Raw genomic sequence first — 26,261 nt, 5'->3', positions numbered from 1 at the left:
GACCAGCTAACATCACACACTGCGTCCTGATGAGCCCACCTCTCACTCCTCGTGGGAACCTACTCTACCCCACGACCAAATAACATCACACACTGCGTCCTGATGAGCCCACCTCTCACTCCTCTGCAGGCACCTACTCTACCCTACGACCTACTAACATCACACACTGCATTCTGATGAGCCCACCTCTCATATCTCTGTGGGCATCTACTCTACCCCATGATCATAGCCTCAGTTAAGACCTCCATACCCACTGCCTGAGATGTTGCAACAATTTAATCGTTTCTTCTTACTTCAGGGCTTCCTCAGGATCGCCACTAGCAGTGTTTCTCTAAAAGAGAATCTATCACAGGCCTCTTTGAAGACCTCTGACATTTGTCCACAGATTAGAGACCAAACTCGTTGGCATGGCACACAAAGCCTTGACCCCCAAACTATCAATACAACTCCATTTTCATCTTCCATCACTTTCCCCCAAATTATCCCACTCTTTAGATTTCATTTTCCCTGTGCCCTGAATGTCCTACTTCTAGCCAACTCCTATTTGTCCTTTAAGTCCTTTTCTAGTGGTTGGAAAAGACTTTCTTGGTTCTTAGAGGTAGCATCAGCCCCCTTTTTTGGCTCAGGTTCTATGGTAATTTGTTCATCCCTAATTGTTATAATCCTAGTATAGTGTGAGGCTGAAAGCACAGACTCTGGAACTAGTCCTGGATGTATAATACTGGGCATGTTACTTACCTGCTGTGTAGATCTGTGCCTCCATTTTCCCTGTTAAATGAGGATAATACATTCCCCACTTCACAGAACGGCTGCAGGGGTTAACTGTATATGTATAGTATATGTATACCTGAGTACAGTGCCAAGAGCACAGCAAGCCCACTATCCGTGTTGCTACTATTATCATTTCCTATTTATCATTAATTATCATCATTCATCTCCCACTCCTAGACTCCACGTTCCCTAAGGCCAGAGACCTCCTATCCCAGCCAAGCACCTGGCACATAGGAAGCCTTTGAAAAATCATTGACCAAATGAGCCCCTGGGCCAGCTCTGCCCAGTCCCGATGGACACACTTCAGCAGGGCTGACCCAGTCTTCGGGAACACATGGTGCGTACCTCCTGAACAGTCTGTGCAGGGTGAATTCGGAAGTTGATGATGGCCTCGGCCACAGGGGGGATGACGTTCTCCTGGAGAGAGAAACACAAACTTTGGCCTGAGCTGACCTCTAGTCCCCCACACCTGGCCCCTGCCCAGGAAAAGCCAACTGCCACCAGTAGAGGGAGAGGAAGCTGATTTGACTGAAAAACTCAAGGCTTAATATTTTTAGGCAGCCACTGTCTTCTCTGGGCTCTTGACATGCGCTTATGTTCAATGCTAGAGGTCTGTCTCTGCTTCAGGCCAGATCTTCATGTTTCTTGGTCGTGGAGGGGTCACAGAGAGCTGCTCAGAGCAAGACTGCTTTCTCTGGGACCGCCAGGACGCCTCTATTTTGGCCTGTACAATGCTGCTGGTGGTCTTCTGTGGCGCTCTTTCCCAGGGCATAGGACAGTTCTGCAGTGGTCAGTGTGAGTTCTTACTCAGGAGGGGCATCCGAGAGCCTCTGAGGCCCCATTAAGGCCCTGAGGGGGATGATCATTATAACTGATGGGGGTAGTGATTTTCCATATCCTACTGTGAAATCTGTTCTCTGATGAGGAAAAAACTCAGGACTAATTAGAAAAGAGGGTTAAGCTATGGAGGGAATTTCTCCTCAGAGCCCACGAGAGAGGAGATTCCCCAATTGTGTATCTTTCTTTGAACTGCTATGGTGCAAAAAAGCACCAGGCTAGGGCCAGGAGAACTGGGCTGATACAAACCGGCTGTGTGATTTTCGGATATGACAACCTCTTTGTGTCTCTATCTCTTAGCTGGCTCCTCCTCTGTTAGGAGGACCAAATGGAAAAACAGATATGAAAGTATTCTGGACAGATAAAAACACCATTCAAATGCAAGGACATAGTACACAGTACTATTATCTTGGTCAATTCTCTAGGCAGCTGGTGAAAACAGCTCAGGTCTGGCTGACATGCCAAACACACCAGCCAGTCACAGCAGAAATCAATTCTGAGGCACCATTCACTTATTCTCAACCTGGGCTGCACATTAGCAGAGCTCTGCAAAGCTGCACTGGGTGAATGATTCTCCCTGAATTTGTGCTGGTGGCACTGGTAGAAACTGGAACGGTCTAACTCCTTTCAAGATTTCAGAAAAGCCTCAGCCCCGATGAGCTAGTGTGGCTAGTTCAAACAGAAAAGCTCCTTAGCGGCTGGTCCAACAGAAAGTAGACCAATTTGCTGAAAAATAGTTCTCAGAAAAAAACTTTATCAAAGTATTGGTTCACCTGAGACTTATTTCTATAAAAGTAAACCTTAGGGGGTCCCTGGTGGTCCAGGGGTTAGGAGTCTGCGCTCTCACTGCCAAGGTCCAGGGTTCAATCCCTGCTCAGGGAACTAGGATCCCACAAGCCAAAAAAGTAAATCTCATATAGAATTTATATTTTTGAAGGCAACCCAAAATTTACCTTATTTTGGAGAATGACAATGTATGTATTTGAAGGCTGTATACATTACAAATGTTATAGATTTTTAAAATAGTAGGTGAATTTCTCTAATTCAACTCACGGAAAAGATATTAATCATTCATTAAATTTGTGAGGTGAATAAAGCTTTCAAAACATGAGGAAGAATAATAAAAAGTTGGTAAAGAGGTTGGGAATCTTTAGCCTACATGACCAAAATGCTGAATAATAATGATGATGAATATATTACATGTTAAATGAGGATGAAGTGAAGTGAAGTGAAGTCGCTCAGTCGTGTCCGACCCTTTGCAACCCCATGGACTGTAGCCTACCAGGCTCCTCAATCCATGGAATTTTCCAGGCAAGAGTACTGGAGTGGGTTGCCATTTCCTTCTCCAGGGGATCTTCCCGACCCAGGGATTGAACCCGGGTCTCCCGCATTGCAGGCAGATGCTTTACTGTCTGAGCCGCCAGGGAAGCCCTGTTAAATGAGTACAGGTCACAAAAATTAACTCCCAAATAATGTCTCTTCACATCAGTGTAATGGTTATATTTTTGAACGGGTACAGTCCCAAAGAACCTGAGGGAGGCCTCTGAAACACACATACAGGAAACTTGGCCAGCAACTTCATGGAGTTTGCAGATGTCAGTTAGAACCCTTGCTCCTGAGGTTTACCCATCTGATGACAGAGGACAGTTCAGCACTGAGCCTTCCTAATGTCCAAACTGTAGCCAGAGAAGGAAGGAGAAGCCAAGAAGATAAAGCCAAGGGATGGAGGGGTGTGTGGGAGGAGTCAGGCGGTGTTACCTTGATCCCGGCATTGAACATGGTGAGCGCCGTGGTGGTCCTGACCATCGGATTGGTTATGTAATTCCTCTCCATCAACCTAAGGCAAAAAGACTAAGGTCAGACACTGTCCACGGGAAAGAGAGGGTTGTAGGATACCCCCTTTCCTGAACCTTGGAGATCTTTAAGACTAGGAGGGATGTCCTGGGTACCAGTTAGATGTAGTGTCTTGTGGCTGAGGGATGGTTAGTCAGGCCCGGTTAAGCCAAAGAGAGGAGATGGGGAAGTGGGTAGGTTTGGGGTGGGGATGTGAAGAACGGAAAGATAAAACTTTACCTGCTTACAAGGGGCCGAAATAGCCACAGGTTGTTCAAGACTATATTGGTAGGGAAGGGAAACTGAAAGGGAAAGCAACAGGTCAGAGGGTTTCAGAGGGGTCAACATAACAGGCTCACTGTTCTGGGACCTGGGCCTGTCCTTGTATTAGACCCACCTCGAGGGCCCGAGGCAGTAGCCTCAAGGGTGAGTAGCAGCCACATGCCTCAGAGTGGCTGGTGTTGGGGCTCAGGTTCTCAGCCTGAGCACCAACAGCTCCAGTGAACAAGCTGTGTTTTGGCTCAGCCAGCAGCTGGAAATAGGGGAGAATGGGCAGAGCACTGGTCATCAGTAGGGCCCCTTTACTACTCTGAAGGCAGCTTCTCCACCACCCTTTCTTCCCCTTCCACAGCTGACCAGAGTCTGTGAGACTCCTCACACCTCATTTGCCAGTTGCTCCAGTGCCATCCTCAATGGCCCACTTCCAAACATGTTTGGCATTGGTGTCTGCTCCAGTCTGGAAGAGAAATGGAGCTCTCAAGACTCACCCAACTCAGCAGTCCAAGGAGAAGATGGGAGACAGGACATTTCCCCAGGCCTGGTCAGGAGTTCTCCTGCTTGCCTCCCCGTCACCTCCACCATTCCACATCTCCAAGCACAAGTGGGGCCACTTCTACTGCACTCACAGGAGCTATCCCCGAATACCAAGTCCGAGAGAGGGCACCCCAGTCTCATCGTACCTACCACACTGTAGCAAAACTGTCAGCCTCTCCCACTAGCTGTTGAGTTCCTGGAGGAAAGGGACTGTCCGTTTCTTCTACCACCACGTGCCCATTACTGGACACAGTCTCAAACATGGTAGATAGTTAAATATTTAGCTGAAAGAATATAGCTTTTTTTCCTACTCTGCAAGAAAACCAGCTAGAGGTAAGCTCTGCTATTACAGACACTGCTGTCCTCATCCACAGACACAGCCTTTGCTTATCCTGAAGTCATCTTGCTGGGGCAAGGAGAGAATTTATACAGTTCTTTTCCAGCTTCTGATCTATAATTTCAGGCCTGGACTTTGGACTCTTCCAGCTACCTAACCTAGCTTTTGTCTGCTGGCCCTTGCTTGCCATATGGATAGGTCCTTTTCTGACCTATAACCCCTGCCAGGGTACTGCTAGCTCTCTCCTCCCTGTAACCTCCATCATGGCTTCTCAGCCCACCATCAGGACAGGAAGCTTAGCCTCCTCAACTCAAAGTGGGGAAGTGCCAGGTCTTCTCGCCGGAGTCTGGTGGGGGTAGCAAGGCCAGGAATTGCTTACCGGCTGACCGCGGCTGCGAGAATGCCTATGCTTGTTTCCTTTGGAGGAGCTGAAGAGTGGCCTGGAGTCATGTTGACTTGCAGCATGAGGTTAATCGCACCCTTCTCGGAAACTGACACCCTGTAAGAGAGGACCAGAGAAGGCCCTCCTGACTTCCTCCCACCCTGAATGACCCCCAGGCCCATCTGTGCAGGGGTCTGGTAAGCCAAGAGGTCTGTTTCATGCTGCTTAAAGATTTTTACTTTAGAAGAGATAGGGAAAGGAAAGCTCAGACTTGGTCAAAGCTCGGGGTGATGAAGCAAGTGCGTGCCTGTGTATATGGCTCAGTCGTGTCCGATGCTTTGTGACCGCATCGACTGCAGCTCACTAGGCTCCTCTGTCTATGGGATTTTCCAGGCAAGAATCTGGGAGCAGGTTGATTAAAGCAAGAGGAGTAGGCTTATCGATAACCAGACTGAGGTCAGCTCCCATGTGAGAACCTCTGCTGAGGTGGGCAAGAGGAGTAGGCTTATCGATAACCAGACTGAGGTCAGCTCCCATGTGAGAACCTCTGCTGAGGTGGGGCTGGGGTGCTATACTCACATGGCAAAGGGCTTCTTGAGGTTGGGAAGGAAACCATCCAAGATGAAGCTCCCTTCATCCACCACGAAGGCTAGCTGGACGCCCCTTGCCTGTAGCAGGGCTGAGATCTTCTGAGCCCCGTTTATCCCTGATACCTGCAGATATTAAACCCAGAGCCACAGTTCTCCTCAGTCAGATCTCCAGAGATAGCTCACAGAGACCCATTCAGCATAGCTGGGTGCTCCAGAGCCTCCCCATCCAGGCTCTTTCATGAGGGACAGGGCCCTCAACAATCCTGCCTCAAAGAATCTGGAATGTCAGAGCTGGAAGGGCCCAACCCCCTCATTTCCCAAACTAAGAAACCAGGGCCCAGAGTGTAAAGTGATTTGCCCAGGGTGAAAGTAAGTGGCATCACTAGAAATAAAACACATTCATTGATCTGCCTGTTATCTCTCTTCCCGTTACACTGGTGTTTCTCAAGGTGTAGTTGATGGACTATGTGCCTGCTGCAGGTGTTACCAGGGAGTTTGTTAAACATTCAGATCTGTGCATAACACTGAGTGAAAGAAACCAATCTGAAAAGGCTACATTCTGTATAGTTCCAACTATATAACATTCTAGACAAGACGAAATTATGGAGATAGTCAAAAGATCAGCGGTTGCCAGGGTTTGGGGAAGGAGAGAGGGATGAACGGGCAGAACACAGAGCTTTCTTAAGGCAGTGAAAATACTCTGTGTGATACCATAATGACACACCATTATAATGTACAACAGCAAAAGTGAACCCTAATGTAAACAATAGCTTTGGTTGACTATGATGTGTCCGGGTAGGCTCATCAGTTGTCACAAATGGATGATTCTGGTGGGGGACGTTGATATTGGGTAAGGCTGTGCACAGGTGTGGGTTGGAGAAGAAAGGAAATTTCTGTATCTTCTAATTTTTGCCGTGAACCTAAAACTGCTCTTAAAAAGAAATTAAAAAAACATCGGACCTGTGGCACAGAGCCCAGGCATCTACATTTTGGTCAAAGTCCTTAGATATTTCTGGCGTCATATGCACAGTGTCTGTGCACTCAGTTGTGTCCAGCTCTTTGCAACTCCCTGGACTGTGACCCACCAGGCTCCTCTGCCCATGGAATTTTCCAGCCAAGAAGACATATTCACAGAGAAGCTGGCAAACTGTGCAGCCAGGGAGCAAACCGGACCACAGTGAAGCATACTCCCTCCCCCAGGAGGGGACCCAGAGATAGGCTTAGGATGAAGGCATTCTACCTCCTCATCATGGCCCAGAGCAATGAAGAAAGATCTTCGGGGGATGTAGCTTCTGATCAGCAGAAGCTCCAAGGCCTGCAGGATTGCCTGGGGGACAGAAGGACAATGGGAGAAGAGAAAGGCTTATTATTTAAGTGGTGGTACCACGGCATCAGGCTAGCAACAGGGCTAGGATGTGATGGATTCCGTTCAGAGAGAACATATTAAAATGGCCCCAGGGGTTGGGATGGAGGATAACAGTGGGTGTATGCATGGTCAGTCACTCAGTTGTGTCTGGCTCTTTGTGACCACATGGACTGTAGCCTGCCAGGCTCCTCTGTCAGTGGGATTTTCCCAGCAAGAATACTGAAGTGGGTTGCCATTTCCTCTTTCAGGGGATCTTCCCCACCCAGGGATCGAACCCACAACTCCTGCGTCTCCTGCACCGATAGGTGGGTTCTTTATCACTGAGCCACCTGGGAATCCCTGTAGGGAGACAGAGCTCACATAAAACCATCCCCACCTGGAGAAAAGCATAAATTTATCAGCGTCAGACCTGAAAGGGTACCTGGGATCATTTACTCTGAGCTGTATTTCACAGTTGAGAAATCAGGACCCAGAGAAGTGACCAACTGATGACTGGAACTCAGATCTCCTGCCACCAAGGTTTCCTCTACCAGAACCTCCCACCTCCCAGGGGTCAGCAGAGCACTCCCACCCTGGATTGATCTTTAGGACTCTAAGGCAGAGGGAACATAGTATTTCAGACCATAAGAGAGTTCTTGTTGTCCAGTGTGCCTCGACCATAGATGAAGCCATCACGCTCCAACCCAGAGAAGGGGGGCACATCCCAGCCTTTGTCCGGGGCAGGCACCACGTCAATGTGAGCGAGGAGCATGTAGGGCTGCATGCTGGGGTCTGAGCCTTTGATAGTGAACAGGTGGCTGTAATTTCCTATGACCTCATGCCGGATAAAGCTGGTATGGAACACAGTAGGAAAGACTAGAAGCAAAGAGATGCAAAGCAATGAGAGAAAGCCAGATTCAACAGTTGCCTTTGCTTTTCCTACTAACTGATTCTCCCTGCCTTTTTCCTCCCCTTTAAAACAGGCACCCTCCTTTAGGAAGCCCTCTGGGACAAAGCTAGTCTGATTCCTGATTCGCCCAGACAATCTCTGAAATATCTCTTCCTCATATTATAATGTGCTATTACTGTGTAATAACACGCATATCAAGACATGCATCATTTATGACAGATAAGAGCTCAAGATCTGGACTGACCTGACCTCTAATGCTGTCACAAATACAAGTTACAGAGTGATGCAGACTAGGATTACATTAAATTTTAAATGTAATAAGCCCCAGTATCCAAATTATTTGGAACCAAACATGACCCTTATCTATGTATATTAAAAAATCAGAGATATTTTTCCTTTGCAAAATATGTTTGTGTTATATGGAGCTAAAAGATGATCCTGTCGAGCACATGGCCATACTTCCGTGTTCAAGTGTTCTCAGGGTCAACTATGCTAGTTACAGATAGGTAATAACACAGGTGGCTTTAGATACATGGGAGAAAGAACTTTGATCTCCCTTTGTGCTGTGCTGGAAGAATCCATACATGCCTCTGTGGATAACTGAAAACAAGCAAGCAGGCAAACAAACAAAAAACTGAAGAAGAATATATTATTTTTCTTGTCAGCCTGCTTATCTAATCTACTATTACTGAACTTTTCTTTCCCAATTTTATTTCCTATTTAGTGAAGACTTTCAGCCTGGCCACTGGGGATTGATCCCAGATTCCCACCCCACCCCCACTGCCCATCCCAGAGTGTTTGAGAAGGGACTGCTTGCTGTGCTGTGCCAGCCTCTCCCACTCCTGATGACTTGAGAGGGGGCTGTTTTTTTATTTGATTTGGTAAAGTGGTCTCACTACTCTGCATGAGCTTTTTCTATGGGGAGAGGGAGCTCCAAGTCTCCTTTTCCCCCTTGACCCATCCTTCTTTAGCTCAGTGGGGTGAGAAGAGAGCAATCATGCGATAGTTTAAAGTTTTTGACTGCCTAGCAGCTCAGTGTTAGTAATGAATCTGAAGCAGGGCCTGGGTAGGTGGAGTGTGCCTGTGTATGGGCTATAGGTGTGTGTATGGAGGTAGGGAGGGGAGGAGACCGTGGTGCAGTTCTGGAAACTTGCAGATGAAGAAGGAATTCCCAGTCCTATCTTTTTATGTTATTGACTGACATTAAAGGGCAAAAATTGACAGCCAACCCAATGGCTATGTGCCTTGGTTCTTCAAAGGGTAAATCTAGTCTCTGTGTCTGCTCTAACTCCTGAACTCTCCATTCTATCCCTCCCCCTTGTATACAAACATGTCCAAAGAGACCCAGGCACATTAGGTTGCCCTTTGGTCAATCACAAGATAAACTTCTTTATCACCTTGTAAAAGCACTGTGTCTCCAGTGCTACCTCTCCTAACCCTTTCCCACGGTTTGTGGCTGACCTTTACGAATATATTCTCCAAACTCAGCCAGGGCTGTTGTGTTGAGCTCCTTGGGGCTGAAAGACACTGTTGGAATCTGGATGGCACCTGTTGGAGTCAGAGATGGAAGATGATAACAACCACTGATTTTTCCACAGCCCTGTGTACATAAAAAGTTCTCTTGCACTCATTATCTTATTGTGGAGGGCAAAACAATCATTCTAGGTAGGCATTGTTGTTTTCCCTAATTCAAAGGTGAGGAAACAAGCTTAGAAGCATCAGGTGAGCTGCTCGAGATTGTCCAGAAACAAGCAGTAGAACTGGGATTTAAACTCAAGTCCTTTGTTTAGGCTAATATGGTTCTTAAAGGAAGATAAAGTCCAAAACGGGATGGGGTGGGGGAGGTCAGACAGGAGTAAATTCTGTACCCTGATCCTAAGTGGGAAGCTGCTATAAATTGCTGCTAAGGCCTCACTCTGCCTCTGAAACCACCAACCCTTTGATGAATCCAATGAGCCCACTGTCCTGGGTCCCTTTGCGAACAAAGCTTTGTATCTTTTTGTGTACAGTGAATGTGTGAAAGTTCCTCAGTCGTGTCTGACTTCTGTGATCCCATGGACTATACAGTCCATGGAATTCTCCAGTCCAGAATACTGGAGTGGGTAGTCTTCCCCTTCTCCAGGGGATCTTCCCAACCCAGGGATGGAACCCAGGTCTCTTGCATTGCAGGCAGATTCTTAACCATCTGAGCCACAAGGGAAGTACTCTTTGTGTACAGAGAGTAGGCTTATTCCTCATAGACTGGTTAATCCAGAGTGTCACTGACCTCAGCCCAGGTCAGCTTTGGGGGTACATGATGCCTGGGAAGGGGGGAATTTAGAAGCTCCCAAACAAGCTCCTTTGTCATAAACAATCTAATCCATTCTACCCAGAAGTCCAGTTCTTGAGTTGCCACTAGGTTCATTCCTTGGTGAAGGTTTTATATTCTTAAAGAGTTCCACTGTCAAATGCAAACAGTAGGGGGTGGGGGTGGTGTCATGAGATAATTTGATTAGATGGCTATCCAAAAAATAGTGGGAACAAAAGCACCCAGAGCAGTTTGATATCAAGGGAGGCCTTTGACTTCTGTACTCAGTTTTGTGAAGAATCAGCCCTGCATCATAGCCTACAAATAGGTGGGGATGCCAGGGTTCAAAATGATTAAATGAACTGCCTATGTGAGATTGAGAGGCAGACTCAAGATCTGAATTCAGATGTTTTGCCCTCGGCCCCCAATGCGAGAGACCTGAGTTCGATCCCTGGGTGGGGAAGATCCCCTGGAGGACATGGCAACTCCATTCCAGTATTCCTGACTGGAGAATCCCCTGGACGGAGGAGCCTGGTGGGCTATATATATAGTCCATGGGGTCACAGAGACACGACTAAGTGACTTCAATATTCCATATATTCAGGGTTCTAAGTCATGGTGCTATGAGGTCTGTATTTTAGTTTCTTATCTAGCTTTTGCTTTCTGGTGTGCAAAGAGACTCTGGTGAATGGCTGCCCAATGCCTTTCAGAGAACTCTTTACACTAGGATGCTTTGGGAAAGCCCTGCTCTACCTCCCAGGCCTATCACTCCAGCACAAAAACAGTTTGTATTTAACAACAAGGGCTAGCTTTTGGATTTGCCTGCAGGTTTATTTAGGATTTCCCTGGTGGCTCAGATGGCAAAGCGTCTGTCTACAATGTGAGAGACCTGGGTTCGATCCCTGGGTTGGGAAGATTCTCTGGAGAAGGAAATGGCAACCCACTCTATTACTCTTACCTTGAAAATCCCATGGACGGAGGAGCTTGGTGCAGGCTACTATCCATGGGGTCGCAAAGAGTCAGGCATGACTGAGCGACTTCACTTTTTTTTTTTTTAGGCAGTTTCTTTTAATTCATTACTTAATGGAAGGGAAAAGACTGAAGATAAGCCCAACAGTGAGGAAGGATCTCATTGTTTTCATTGTTGTTTATTCCCTAAGTCGTATCCTGACTCTTTTGCCACCCCATGGACTGACGCCTGCAGCCTATCAGGCTCCTCTGTCCATGGGTCCATGCGATTTCCCAGGCAAGAATACTAGAGTGGGTTGTTATTTCCTTCTCTAAGGGATCTTCCCGACCTAGGGACTGAACCCGTGTCTTTCGCATCCTTTCACTATTGAGCCACCAACTCTTTTCTCCTGGATAATGCAGACTGAGACGGTAAGTACGTTTTTAGTTGGTTTGAGGTCTAGGGGAAAGATGTCCTTTAATTGGTAGAGGAAATTAGGAACATCTCACACCCCAGCAACAGCCCCATACTTCTTTATGGAGCCATCTAGAACCCGCAGGATCCTACAGGCAATAGAGGCTGTCACCCACTGCTTACTCCAAGACGTAGGGTCCTGGGGAAGATGGTTCAGCCAACATAAACTTCAGTTTCCTCATCTGTACATAAAGTTCAGATCGTTTAGTCTTAAGAAACTTAATAAGTGAAGACTGCCAAAGGTTAAAGACTATAATGCTCCAGGCAAGCGGAGGTTGGCGTGGGGGTGGGCTGGGGTGGATGACAGCCTGGTCAACCTGGGCGAAGTTGAAGCTTCCAGGGTAGGCAAGGAACGCCCTGGAGTCCCCAGAAGGCAGGTCTAGGAGCAAAGTGCGGTCTCCAGGGGCCGGAAATGGGGCTGGGGCTTGGTGGTGGGGTGTTGGGGAGCTCAAGCTCGAGGGGCGGACCTCTGCGGGGGCGGGGGGGGGGGAGAGGGAGTCACGGGTTGGCCCGAGGAGACGGGGACCTTTATCTGAGCATAAGCGGTGAAGGGGACCAGGGTTCACCTTTCAGCGCTTCCTTCATGGCGATGCGCTGCTCTTGGCTGAACTGAAAAGGGATTCGCGGCTCCCTTTGACTCTCCGTGCCCCGCAGGCCCTTCGATCTGGAGACGGCGGCGATACCTAGGAGCAGCGCAGACAGCGAGGCCAGCAGGCAGACGGACGGCCGAGCCATGCTCCTCTCACGTCCTCGCTGCCAGTCGGCGGCTGGAGTTTGGACCTAAACACGCAGACGGAGTTCTTCCCCCTGTCACGGCTCCAATTCCCGCAACTGCCTTAGCCCCGCCCCATTCCCAGAGCTGGCCAATCGCCGCTCTCCTGGAGACGCGGGCCCACCAATCCATGGGCGGCCTCGCTCCAGGCCCGCAAGGCCTTTCGGGGGTTGTGGCCTCCCGCTGGGTAACGGGTCGCTGTGGAGCTGAGGTGTAGTGGGGCACCAGGCTAGTTAACCAGCAGGTCTTGCGTGCGTCTGACCCTCTGCTTTGAGATGCTAGTCAATCCCTTTCTTCGTGACAACAAATCAGATAAAAGGGGGAAGAGGCAAGCAAATGAACCAAGCTTATCACCTTGATCTTGTCGCTTCCTCTGAAGCTTAGGGTTTGACCATTCTCCTAGGTTCCTTGAGGGAGCTCTCCAACCCTCGGCTCGGTTTCATTTGAATCAGGACAATATTGTTCTGTCCATGGACATTGTTCTAAAGTATTTTGGATCAGAGGAATTGCTTCTGCTTAGGAATTCGCTGGAAGTGTTTTTGATATCAATGTTAAATTGCATTTTTGCAATTCTAGGCAAATGCATTAGGACGGAAGGATTTTTAGAAAGACTATGTGTTATTGGACTTCCCTGGTGGCTCAGGCGGTAAAACGTCTAGCCTACAGTGCGGGAGACCCGGGTTCTGTCCCTGGGTCAGGAAGATCCTCCAACCCACTCCAGAACTCTTGCCTGGAAAATCCCATGGACAGAGGAGCCTGAGCGACTAAACTTTCACTTTCATATATCACTAACTTCAGTGTGTCCAACAAACTGAAATGTGATAGCTTTTAGAGTAGAGGGTCATTCTGAAGAAAAAAAAAAAAAATCTCGTAAAATACAGACACTTAAAATTAGATTTCCTGGGACCAAAAAAACTTTTCCTTTCAAATCCATTGATGCAATAATATGGTACCACGGTCACATTTTACACTTCTCTAAAAAAACTCATAAGTGCTCTACGGTCAGTAACTAGTCATGACCAAACTTGCAAATTCACACTCCTGGTGTTTGTAAAAGCTCAGAAAGGAAGTGTTTTGCTCCAACTCTTTCACTTATCCTACTTGAAAGGGCAAAATTAAAAAAAACCCTGCAATCATGTACTTGTTTTTCAATAGAATTTCAAAACAATATTATGAAAACTTCACATATGTAGAAAGATGTAAAGAATAATAAAACAAACATATCTGTATTCACTACGCAGCTTAACCCCTAGAATATTAAAGATGGAATTTACCTGGGGTCCACCTTAGCCCCCTCTGGCCGCCTGCCTGGCGCTGGGGGAGGGAGCAGTCTCCTTCAGCTGCTTCTTCTGCCACTTCTGGCTGTGGGTGGACTGCAGGGACCCTGGGTTTCTGAATGGCTGTCCAAGGGGCTGGGGTGCCCTTTGACGGTGTGGAAGCTCACTCCCCAAGGGGCAAATCTTGGCTAATGGGAAGAGGGAGACTAGATGGAAAGTCGTCAAGTTCCCTCCTTCCTCTTTCCTCAGCTGTCCCGGGGGTGTGGTCACATCTGCTGTGGGGCCAACTGGGTGACTCCTGGTGAACCAGGGCCCACTGTCCACCCACACTCACTACCCTTTGGGATTGTGTCTCTCCTGTGAAATATTTGCCCCCAGCTCTGATTTCAGGGAACCAATCATGCATGACAGAACAAGATGCCCAGATCTTAGAGGCTTAAACAACTTCGTGTCTCATGATCCGTGGGTCAGTCATTTGGGCTGGGCTCAGCTGGGGGCAGTTCTGCCAGTCTGGCCTGAGATCACACTGTGATCATGGTCAGCTGGCAGCAGGCTTGAGGCTGGATGGTCTAACATGGCCACACTCAAGTTTGGCAGTAGGGCAGGGCCCTGGCTGGTGGGCTGGGGAGACTCAGCTGCTCTAGGAGGCCCCTCTTCACCCCTTCCCTGTCTTGCCTGCTGCTGGGAGTGGGCTCAAGGGGAACCGTAGTCCTCCTGTATCCCTGCTGGGATGGGGCCAGGGAATGCATTCTGCCTCCTGCCCCGAACTTGCCCTTTGTGCTATGGGCAGCCAATGACGCTGGCCCCCTGTCCACACCCCTGGTAGGGCGTGTGGTCCTGTTTGTAGGGTCCCCCGCCCCTCCATTCTTAAGGTGCAAGCACATCAAGACCCAAGTCTGTGCTGCTCTGAAGAGGATGACAAACCACAAGTGAGGAAGTTCCAGCTTCTTCTGAACACCACTGCCCAGATCAGTACAGACCCTAGATGTGTGGCTTTCTGGCTACCTTGGCCCACTGCTCCCAGCTCTGTACTCCCTCCCTCCAGGTTCCTGCAAGGTTGACCTGGGGAGAGGGGAGGCTCTCTCCCCAGCCTCCCCAGCCTCCCCAGCTCCAGCTCTCTGTGGTCTGTAAAGAGGACCTTCACCACGTGCTATACTCATGCCACATACTTGTGTTGCCATTTCTCACCAAAAAGAACTAGAAGCATCACTACAAACAAAGCTTGTGGAGGTGATGGAATTCCAGTTGAGCTATTTCAAACCCTAAAAGATGATGCTGTGAAAGTGTTGCACTCAATATGCCAGCAAATTTGGAAAACACAGCAGTGGCCACAGGACTGAAAAAGGTCAGTTTTCACTCCAATCCCTAAGAAAGGCAATGCCAAAGAATGCTCAAACTACCACACAATTGCACTCATCTCACACGCTAGCAAAGTAATGCTCAAAATTCTCCAAGCCAGGCTTCAACAATACATGAACCGTGAACTTTCAGATGTTCAAGCTGGTTTTAGAGAAGGCAGAGGAACCAGAGATCAAAATGCCAATACTGCTGGATCATCAAAAAAGCCAGAGAGTTCCAGAAAAACATCTATTTCTGCTTTATTGACTATGCCAAAGCCTTTGACTGTGTGGATCACAGTAAACTGTGGAAAATTCTGAAAGAGATGGGAATCTCAGACCACCAGACCCGCCTCTTGAGAAACCTGTGTGCAGGTCAGGAAGCAACAGCTAGAACTGGACATAGAACAACAGACTGGTTCCAAATAGGAAAAGGAGTACGTCAAGATTGTATATTGTCACCCTGTTTATTTAACTTCTATGCAGAGTACATCATGAGAAACGCTGGGCTGGAGGAAGCACAAGCTGGAATCAAGATTGCCGGGAGAAATATCAATAACCACAGATATGCAGATGACACCACCTTTTTGGCAGAAAGTGAAGAACTAAAGAGCCTCTTGATGAAAGTGAAAGAGGAGAGTGAAAAAGCTGGCTTAAAGCTCAACATTCAGAAAACAAAGATCATGGCATCCGGTAACATCACTTCATGGCAAATAGATGGGGAAACAGTAGAAACAGTGGCAGACTTAATTTTTTCAGGCTCCAAAATCACTGAAGATGGTGACCACAGTCATGAAATCAAAAGATGCTTGTTCCTTGGAAAAAGAGCTACGACCAACCTAGATAGCATATTAAAAAGCAGAGAAATTAATTTGCCAACAAAGGTCCATCTAGTCAAAGCTATGTTTTTTTTCAGTAGTCATGTATAGATGTGAGAGTTGGACTATAAAGAAATCTGAGCACTGAAGAAGTGATGCTTTTGAACTGTGGAGAAGATTCTTGAGAGTCCCTAGGACTGCAAGGAGACCCAACCAGTCAATCCTAAAGGAAATCAGTCTAGAATATTCATTGGAAGGACTCATGCTGAAGCTCCAATACTTTGGCCATCCTATGTGAAGACATGACTCATTTGAAAAGACCCTGATGCTGGGAAAGATTGAAGGCAGGAGGAGAAGGGGACAACAGAGGATGAGATGGTTGGATGGCATCACTAACTCAATGGACATGAGTTTGGGTAAACTCTGGGAGTTGGTGATGGACAGGGAGGCCTGGCGTGCTGCAGTCCATGGGGTTGCAAAGAGTTGGACACGACTGAGTGACTGAACTGAACTGTACTGAAGTTGCTTGTTGGCCAGCCCTGAAGTCAGGCAGTGGGTTGGGACAGGGGTACAGCAGGGCTGTCGGTACACCTGTGCCCCAATCTGGGTCATAGTGCCAGCGGTTCCCCTGTCACGCCATGTTAGCATCTGTCCTTTCACCCTGGGGCCATTATCGCCTCCCCTGTCATCCCTCAAGCAAAGCTACTCTGGAAGTTCAAGGTCCTAATGGATGTGTCCATTTTTTGCACCATAAATTAGGTGAGATTTCTGAATGTGAAAAAAAAATAGAGTTGAAATGAGTTTTTAAAAGTGGACATTGACAGAATTTTTATTAAAAGTAGTTTAATTCTTACCAAACTCAATTTTTTTTTTTTTTGACCAAGCTGCTGGGCTTGTGGAATCTCAGGTCCCCAACCGAGGATTGAACCCTGGGCCATGGCAGTGAAAGCCTGGAATCCTAACCACCAGGCCATCAGGGAACTCCCCCCAAACTTAAAAACTTTAATTGTCAACTTAATATACATTTATGCTCCTGTGAACTATTTGGAAAACACAGGAAAGAGAAAGAAAAAAAATCAGGTGCCATCCCAATATCCAAAGATATTCACTCATAATATTTTGATGTTGCCCAATTTTTTCCTACGCTCACAAATATTCACACATGAAGTATGTATCTGTTTTAAAATGAAACAGATGCATACTATACACAGAGTTCTATAGTCTGCATCTTTCTTTTGGCATTATCATGAGTATTGCCCTGTCCTTAAATATTCTTTAAATTCTCTTATCATATAATATTTAAAAGTTAATGAGTATATGCAATGAGTATGTAAAGCAAGTAATAATGCAAACAACTATGACCTCCCTCCAATGATCAATAACACTGAAGATGTGTGTGTGACCCATTGCTTCTATCCCTCAATTTCTGCCCAAGTAACCACTATCTGAAATCCTGTGTGTCTATGTGTGTGCTTTAAATAGTTCTCCCACATATGTGTGAGCCCTGACATATATGTATATGTGTGAGAGGAGAGTTTGGTTTTGCTTGCTTTCATAAAAATGATAGCATGCAATCCATAGTCCTATGAAAAGTTTTTTCACTCAAAATTTTGTTTGTGGTATTTATTTATAATGTTATATCTAGCTGTGGTCTATTGAATTCCACTATGCATGATATTGCATGCTGGGAATATATAAACATCTATTGTACTTGTCTCTTGGGCTACAAGTGAAAGAGATTCTCTGGTGTATATCCCAGAGTGGAAATGCTGGGTTGTACTGTATGAGACTTGAAATTCTGAATCATTTCCCAAGGCTACTGAATCAGTTTATTCCCATCACTGGGCTGCACATAGCATGTAACTTCCTGTTGCTTCACTTTCTTGCCAGCACTAGACACTTCAGATGAATAATTTGGCTTATTTTGTGGCTGGAAAATGATATCTCATTGTGTTGTTAATTTGTACTTCCCAGTTTATTAAGGAGTTTAAGTATCTGTTCATATGTTTATTTGCTATTTGTGTTTTCCCAACAAAATAGCCGTTTACTTCTTTTGCCCTTTTTTTTTTTTTGAGTTGTTTTCCTTCTTGTTGACTCTCCAGAGTACCTAACTATTGTGGATAGTAATATTCTGTTGGTTATATTTATGTTGCAAATATTTATGTCCATTTGTGTCTTATATTTTCACTTTATGTTATTTCGATGAACTGAAGTCTAATTTTAATGTAGGTGAATTTATCAATCTTTTGTTTTCTTGTTTAATGTCATTTCCTATTTAAGGTTATAAATATATTTTGATATGCTATCTTTTTAAACTTTTGCCTTTTACATCAAAGATCTTAATCCATCTGGAACTGCTTTTCTATAAATGATGTGAGGTCAGGTCCAATTTTATTTTTCTCCAACTAGAGAGCAGTTTTCCCAGGACTATTCATTAAATAGTCTATCCTTTCCTCAGTGATCTACAAGGGCAGCTTTCCTATTTACTAAATTTTCAGTTGAATGAGCCCATTACTGGGTTTTCTATATTGTTCCATTGGCTTTGTTTATTCCTATGCTAATATGACTTTCTTAATTACTATAACTTTAAAATATGTCTCAGCATCTGGTGGAGCATGTTTCTCCTTTAGCCTTTTAATGTAATGAATTATATTAATAAGTTAAAAAAATGTAAACCACCCTGACATTCCTAGGATAAACTCAACTTGGATAAACCCATTGCTGGGTCTTCTTTTTAGGGTTTTTGCAATTCTGTTTTTAAGTGTGATTGGTCTGTAATTTTTCTTTTTTGGATTTGGTATCAAGTGTATAGTAGAAATCTAGTTAGAGGATGTTGTAGTGATTTCTAGCTGCCCCTATATTCGTTTCTCCTTTCTAAGTAATAAGAACCCCAAAGAACTCAACACATTGACACCCAGATAAAAAACCAAATTTCTCAGACCCACCCTGGTAGCTAGGTTTGCCATGTGACTAAAGGGAAATCTGAGCTTGACTTTCCTCCACTTGTTTTATTTGTTTTTTGCATTTTCTGGAAGAGTGTATATAAAGTCAAATCAAATATCTAAGATATTTTTCTCATAATTCTAAAAAATAGAACAATTTGGACCTGATGTTTTCTCTGTGGGAAGATTTTAAACTGATGATTTCACTTAATAGTTACAGGACTTTTCAGGTTTCTACTGTTTTCTTGATTCCATTTTTGGTACATTATATTTACTAGCAAGTTATTCATTTCATTTAAGTTTTCAACTTTATATTAGCTAAGCGTTTAAACTCTGGAGCCAGATTGTCTGAGCTAAATTCCTAGGCCTTCCGCATTCATTGAGTTGTGCTCAATGATCTTGGGAAATTCACTTAACTTTTCTGAGCCTCAGTTTCCTCATCTGTAAAATGGAGATACTAACAGTATGTACCTCTTAGAGTTGTTGGGAAGATTAAATTAGTTTCTGTACATGAGGGACTTAGAAGACCACATGGCGTATAGTAATCGTTGAATGGATGTTAGCAGTTCTTACTGTCTCCTTTCTTTTGTTTTCTTTACGTTTGTTTGTTTTCCAACTACCATAGTTGCATATTTGGTTCATTAATTTTTGTCTTTTTCCTCTTTTGATAAAAGCATTTAGAGCTGTAAATTTGCTTTGATGCACTCTTCCCTGTGCACCATGGGTTTTGATATGTAGCTTTTTCATTATTGTTTAGGTCTAAGTGTTGTAAAGTTTCCATATAATTTCTTCTTTGACTATGAGTTTTTCAGAAGTGTTTCTAAAATTTTTAAAAATGCATACTGTTTTATTCCCTTTTTGTAACTGATTTTTAACTACAGTGCAGGGTCACAAAATGTGGAATGATACCTATGTTTAAAATTTGTTGAGAACTGCTGTGGGGCCTAGTATATGAACAATTTTTGTAAATATTTCATATGTACTTAAGAAGTGTACATTTTAGTTGCATGCAGAATTCTATGTATGTTCACTAAATCAAGATTGTTTATTTTATTGCTTAACTCTTTCATACCTAACTTTTAAAAAATCTGTATGAGTTACCAAAAGTATATTGAATTCTTCCATTATGTTGCTGGATTTGCCATTTTTCCCAGTTTTTAAAATATCAATTTTGCTCTATTTATTTTAAGACTTTTATTGGGTACATTCAAATTTAGAACTGTTGAAAATTTTATCATAACATAGTAGTCTTCTTTATGCTTCATGGCCTCCTTGTCTTAAAGCCAATTTTTTACAATTAATATAGCTATCTCATTCTTTTGGTTAATATTTGTCTTGTATATGTTTTCTTCCATTTTTGTGTCCCTATGTTTTACAGGGTCTCTGAATTTAATTTTAAACTAATCAGACAATTTCTTTTACTAGTGAGATTAGTTATATTTTTTGTGATTTGGGCTTATTTCTATCTTCTTTTTATTAGCACTACATTTTCTATGCTTCTTTCCCCCCATGTACTGGCTTTTTAAACAGCTTATTAAATTTTCATCACGTGGGGTTTTTTTATTATCCTATTCTCCTCTGCCTCACTGGTTTGGAAATTATATTCTTTGCTATCTTATGATTTACTATTGAAATTTTATATTCATACTTAATAAATTTGAATTTAATACTGTAACTCTTTTCCTCTGAAAACTAAGAAGACATTTGAACACTTTAACTCTGGCTGCCTTCTCTTTATACACTCTTGTAGTTCATTATTTTAATTTTTAAATTTATTTTAAAAAATAACATAGTTATTGTTATTATTATTATATAGACATTTCTTTATATTTACCAATATGTTTACCAGTTTCCTTGTTTAATCTTTCTTCTTGAATCTCAAACCTTACTTCTGGAATAATTTTTATTCTTCCCAATATTCATCCTTTTGAAGCTACTTTATAAAGTCGTGACAGTCAACTCTCTCAATTGTTGTCTATTTGAAAATATCTTTATTTTATACTCATTCTTGCAAGATAATTTTCTTGAGTATACAATTTTAAGTTGATGGTTGTTTTAGCACTTTGAAGACATTAATTTACTGTTTTCTGGCTTCCATGTTTTTCTGTTGAGAAGTTGGCTGATAATGTAATTATTGATGTTTTGTAGTGAACTGTTTTCTCTCTGGCTCCTTTTAAGGACTTCTCTTTGTTTTTAGTGTTCTTGAGTTTCATTACAAGGTGTCTAGATGTCAAATTTCTTTTTTTTTAAAGTGTACAGTTCAATATGTTCACAGAGTTGTGCAACCATTACCACAATTTTAGAACATTTTCATCACCCCCTAAAGAAACCTTGTACCTTTTAACCATCATCCCCTAATTCCGTTCACCTTCCTTCCTAGACCTAAGCAATCACTAATCTACTTTCTGTCTCTATATACATGCCTACTCTGGACATTTCATGTAAATGGAACAATATCATATGTTATCTTTTGTGTCTGGTTTCTTTCATTCAACATATTTTTCAAGGTTCACCCGCATTATAGCCTGTATTAGTACTTCATTCCTTTTTCTGTCCAAATAGTGTTACATTATATGAGCATACCACATTTCATTTATTCATCTTTTCATATATTGGTGGACATTTGGATTTTCACTGTTTGACTATTATGAATAATGTTAGTATAAACCTTCATGTATATTAAAGAATAGTTGATTTACAATGTTGTGCCAATCTCTGCTGTACAGTGAAGTGACTCAGTTATACATGTGTAAACAACAAGATCCTAATGTGTAGCACAGGGAACTATAGTCAGTATCCTGTGATAAACCATAATGGAAAAGAATATTAAGACTGTATATATGTGGATAATTCATTGTGGGTTTGATTTGCATTTCCCAGGTGACATGATGTTGATGATGTTGACGTGCTTATTGGCCATTTGTAAGTCTTCCCTGGAGAAGTGTCTATTAGAATATTTTTAGTTGTAAGTGTTTTTTAATGTTCTAGATACAAGTCGCTGCTATCGTATGTATGATTTGCAAACATTTTATCCCGTTCTGTGGGTTGTCTTTTTACTCTCTTGATGGTGTCTTTTGAAGCACAGAAGTTTTAAATTGTGATGAATTCAATGTACCTATTTTTTTCTTTTATTGTTCTTTTATTGTGCATTTGGTGTTATATCTAAGAATATTTTGCCAAATCCTAGGTCATGAAAATTTACCTCTGTGTTTTTTATAATATCTTATATCTATATTCTTTTAATAGCTATCTTGAATAGATATTTCTTAATTTGCTGTTTTCCCTTTTAGGACCATTTATAGAGGCTTAAATTAAAAAAAAAAAAGTTACCAGTTTCACTGGGGAGCTGGTCAATGTAGTGTCTCACACTGTATGAAAGACATTGATTTTTCTCAATCCTTTTGTGATAAAAATGTGAAAAAAATTATAAAGTATATTTCCAATACTAAAGTCAGAATTATGTTTAATGATAAAAAGTAGAAACTTTAGCATTAAAGTCAGAGAATAAGAGAAGGATGTCTACTTTCACCAGCATTATTTAATATCATTTTTGGAGGAACTAGTCAAGACAAATAAATAAGAGAAAGAGATTAGAGGTATAAAGATTTGAAAAGGAGATAAAATTATAATTATTTGTAGACATAGTCTGTATCGCTGACAAACTTGAAATATTCAATAGCCAAACTATCACAGAACTATTAATATTGTAAGAATTCAGCAGGTACTCTGGGTACAAAGTTAATATACAGAAATCAGTAGCAAACATCAACCAGTTAGAAAATACAAGATTACATTATATAACAAAAAGGTAAAAAAAGAAAACTAGGAATAAACTTGAGAAATGTGTAAGATCTATATGAGAAAACACTACTTAAAATATCAAAAGGAGATCTAAATAAGAAAGAATATTACATCCTTAATTAAGAAATCTATATCATAAAAATGTTGTAGGTAGGGACTAACCTTTCCAGATGTTAAAAAAAATACTACAAATCCTCTGTAATTATCTTCTATCTACCTATCGAGAGGAAATGGCAACCCACTCCAGGATTCTTTCCTGGAAAATCCCTTAAACAAAGGAGCCTGGCAGGCTACAGTCCACAGGATCACAAAGAGTTGGACATGACTGAATCACTGGCAAGAGACCTGAGATCTATCTATCTAGTATTGGTATAGTCACAATTATTGTTTTTAGTGGTTTAAAATCCATCATTGTGTTTATTTTGGTACCCCAGTTACCCTACATTTGGTTAGTAGAAGGTGCTTGAATCTGATTCCCGTGACCCTGTGATATGCCTCCATCATTTTGGGGGAACAATTTCTTGCCTCCTGGCATAAAAAGTTGTTTCAGATTCATTTCGTCCCTACCGTGCCCTGGCCCTGTAACCAGTCATTGGTCTGAGGGGCCCTGGTACCTCTTAATAACGAATTGTATTAGAGACCGTGTTTAGGAATGCATAGTCTTAAAATACTCCATTCCATGGTAGAATGGGGAAATCATCTTATAGAACTTAAAAACTGAGATATAATTGACATATAATAATTTATTAGTTTAAGGTATACAATATAATGATTTGATATTTATTTATATTGTGAAATAATAACCACAATAAGTCTAGCTAACATAAGAGTTTTGACACTTCTTCCCTAAAGACTGCTAAAGCCATGTTGTAGTTTTACAACTGATGGTAAAAATGGGTTTTAAAGATAGGTTAAAGAAATGCATCTGATTTAGATGCTGCTTGTATGCCACTCAAAACTCTCCTCTGAACCCTCTTGAGAGGTAATAGTTCTGAGCAGTCTTACCTGCTGGCCTTTCCTGGAGCCAAACACATCTCTTCCTTCCTGCCCTGGGGGGCTTCCTTGATGCCATAGCAAAGGGCCCCTCGGGAACTACTTTGTGCTCACGTCCTTGCAAGCCATATAGGTCACCCTTGACCAAGAGAAGCTGGGAAAGATGGTTAAACGTTTCTCCAGGTCAGTTTGGAGGTGCACTTCGCAGCCTCCAGGAGGTTGGAGCCCCAGTTGCCCTCTGTAGGGGCTACCACAGTAACTCATTCTTTCGTTGGTTTTCCCTCCCTACCTGTTTCACTCCTTCCGCCTTTCACGCCTGCTCCCTGGGGTCACTTCTCAAATACCTGTGTGGAAGCTTTTGTCTCATGTTCTACTTTTAGTGGTCAGGCTAAGATAGTATCATTAAAAATTCATATAAAATTCAAAAGGGAGGGAGGGAGGTGGGAGGGGGGTTCAGGATGGGAAACACCTGCGGTGGGTTCATGTTGATGTATGGCAAAACCAATACAATATTGTAAAGTAATTAGCCTCCAATTAAAATAAATAAATTAAAAAAAAAAGAGGGGGGAGGGATGCCCATTGCCAGCTTACTCAGATCTTGAAGGGCATTTAAATAGCACAGTGAGGCAAGATTATTTTAGATGCGTTGTTGTTTTGGAACTCAATGGCTTCTCTTCCTCTGCAACCTATCTTCTCCCTCCTTCACCTGTTTCTCCCTTTTCCAGCGCTCTTGGTGTCTTTGTTTCCATACGTCTATCCTGCTGATTTTCCTTCCTTCTTTGCTTTGTCTTATCTCTAGTCCTCCATCGCTTGCCACTTCATCCTATTTCTGTCTCTTTCAGACAGAAGGAGTCTTTGCTGTTTTTCTGTGATTCCTCTTATTTCCTACAGTTAGCAAACAAAGTTCTGGGTCAGCCAAGCTTGTTGGACACTCGAGTCCTTTGGCCTTTTGCTCCCTGCATTGTCTCACAAACAGGGGAAGGAAATGTGGGATTAGGCTGTGTGCTCCCCCGAACTGGGGATTCTGAAAGCTTTGCTGAGTATTGATAGGATTGGCCCGTTTCGGAGACATCTCGTGAGTGCTGAAGTACTAGCACATGAACCAGTGGAAGTTTGACTTCCCTGATAGCCACAGAAATCACAAATTTGGCTCTGGCAACTGGTCTTGAGTTGGAGGATCCCTTGGACCAGGTGTTTCACCCTATTTCTGTTCTTCAGTTGTATCATGGGAGTTTATTCATTCCCAGGAGTGGAAGCCAGACCCCAGAGAGGAGCTGGGAGACTCAAGGAGAAGTCTTAGCTTTCTGTTTCTTGCCCCCCAGGGACTGGGCAAAGCAAGGCCACCTCTTTCTGGAGGTGACTTGTTTGTTTCTCTGTAGAACCACCTGAACACATGCATTTGTTCACATTTTCAAAACCACTTTATTAGCAAAATGAACAAAAGGAGAATGGCGTTTAAATTAAATAAATTACACAAATATCTCAAGAGTCCTGGTTCCTGGGAACCACATCAGTATCACTAAGAACATTCAGAGGTTTTGAAATCGTGGGTGCTTTCTCTACCTTCCCGCCTTCCCTGCCTCAGTCACGTTCGGTAAGTGGTCTGTGTGAGCTTGTGTTCTCGCTAAGGCATTCCAGCAGTAAGTTCTCTTCTGGTTGTCTCTCTCCACCCCTGGGTGTTTCCCACCTTACCTCCGCTGTGGACTCTGGTAGTACTTACACTCTGGACCCCTCCCTGAGCCCCTACTCGAGGCCCCTGTGCGCCAGCAATCCCCTTTAGGTCTGGGGCTGGCCTGGGGGGTTGTGGTCACTTCAACAAGTCCTCAAGGGTTCTAGACACTTGGTTCCCAAACCACTTGTGACTTGGGATGTCCTGAGAGTCTGTGATCTTTCCCCCACCTCTTGGGCCTGAGCTGGGCTTTGCAGGAGGTGGAGCAGGGGAGGTTGAATTTTCATTGGCTACGGTTCTTGTCCTCCCGAAATTTGGCACTTCGGGTGCTGGGCACGGTGAATCCCAGATAACACTGTCCTCTGCCTTCCAAGTTTTGAGTTCCACTGGCAGTCAGATGGCATAATGAATTCACAGAGGAGCAATGCTTGTAGGCCAAGAATCTGCTGGCTCTTCACCAGCAACCCCCGCTTTAACTCTGTGAAGACTTGCTAGCTGACCAGCTCACGCTCAACAGACACACAACGCAGGTCAGGCTGAGAGTAGGAACTCCGGCATTTTTCCAGGCTGGGCCAGCCCAACCCTTTGGGCAGGGATCACTCACCGAAGGAGCTCGGGAGACGCAGTGCAGAGAGGCCAGAGTGTTTTCTGTGCACTTCAGTGGAAAGTTTCCCCAAACACCTGCACATGGAACCTATTTATTTTCAAGTCAATAGTGGGTTTCTTCTACGTTTTTCTATAAATATGGAGAACTTAACCCCTCTTCTCATCTTTCCTAGAAGGAGATGGCCTCAGATCCTGAATTTGTTACAGGATGCCTGTGGAGGAAGACTCAGTCTACATCAGCCCTTCTCCACGCTGGGCAGCCAGTTGGGATGTGCCCTTGGAGGCATCTTCCCTCACCTGCCTGAACCACTCAGGCCCGAGTTGATAAGGGAGAGTTAAAACCATTGGCTCTTTGCCAGAGAAGAGGACAAGGCAGACTTCTCCAGTGTGGGAGGTCAGGGGTCTGCCAGGGCTCGGGCCCCACCAGTTGGCCCTGGACTGATGGAGCGTCCCTTCATCATGTCTCCAGTACAGGGCCCGCCCAAAGCTTTTGTGCAGAATAACTGGTATCTGTTGCC

The 26,261-nt window shown here is 43.9% G+C and overlaps 1 protein-coding gene and 1 long non-coding RNA gene across 3 annotated transcripts in view; both read right to left on the bottom strand.

Annotated features, from left to right (window-relative positions):
- The window catches only part of LOC120879949, a 1,718-nt gene extending 608 nt beyond the window's left edge, over positions 1 to 1,110 (bottom strand). The window contains exon 1 of the long non-coding RNA XR_005724914.1: positions 40 to 1,110. This is a non-coding gene — a long non-coding RNA (uncharacterized LOC120879949). The remainder of the gene's footprint in view (positions 1 to 39) is intronic.
- Positions 1 to 12,389, bottom strand: part of PM20D1 (peptidase M20 domain containing 1) — a 24,296-nt gene extending 11,907 nt beyond the window's left edge. Inside the window, exons 1-10 of one of the 2 annotated variants that reach the window (XM_040262955.1) lie at positions 12,095 to 12,389; positions 9,280 to 9,366; positions 7,552 to 7,784; positions 6,804 to 6,890; positions 5,553 to 5,686; positions 4,971 to 5,090; positions 4,102 to 4,177; positions 3,682 to 3,743; positions 3,367 to 3,445; positions 1,117 to 1,188 (exon numbers count right to left, since the gene is read on the bottom strand). In XM_040262955.1, the coding sequence (XP_040118889.1) occupies positions 1,117 to 1,188; positions 3,367 to 3,445; positions 3,682 to 3,743; positions 4,102 to 4,177; positions 4,971 to 5,090; positions 5,553 to 5,686; positions 6,804 to 6,890; positions 7,552 to 7,784; positions 9,280 to 9,366; positions 12,095 to 12,263 (1,119 nt within the window). In that variant the 5' untranslated portion in view covers positions 12,264 to 12,389. The remainder of the gene's footprint in view (positions 1 to 1,116; positions 1,189 to 3,366; positions 3,446 to 3,681; positions 3,744 to 4,101; positions 4,178 to 4,970; positions 5,091 to 5,552; positions 5,687 to 6,803; positions 6,891 to 7,551; positions 7,785 to 9,279; positions 9,367 to 12,094) is intronic. The other variant, XM_040262956.1, reaches the window with a different exon arrangement.
- Between the last annotated feature and the right edge of the window lie 13,872 nt (positions 12,390 to 26,261).

The sequence above is a fragment of the Oryx dammah genome, unplaced genomic scaffold, assembly GCF_014754425.2.
Source record: "Oryx dammah isolate SB20612 unplaced genomic scaffold, SCBI_Odam_1.1 HiC_scaffold_21, whole genome shotgun sequence".
Classification (NCBI taxonomy): Eukaryota; Metazoa; Chordata; class Mammalia; order Artiodactyla; family Bovidae; genus Oryx; species Oryx dammah.
This window is presented reverse-complemented; position numbering and strand designations above follow the sequence as displayed.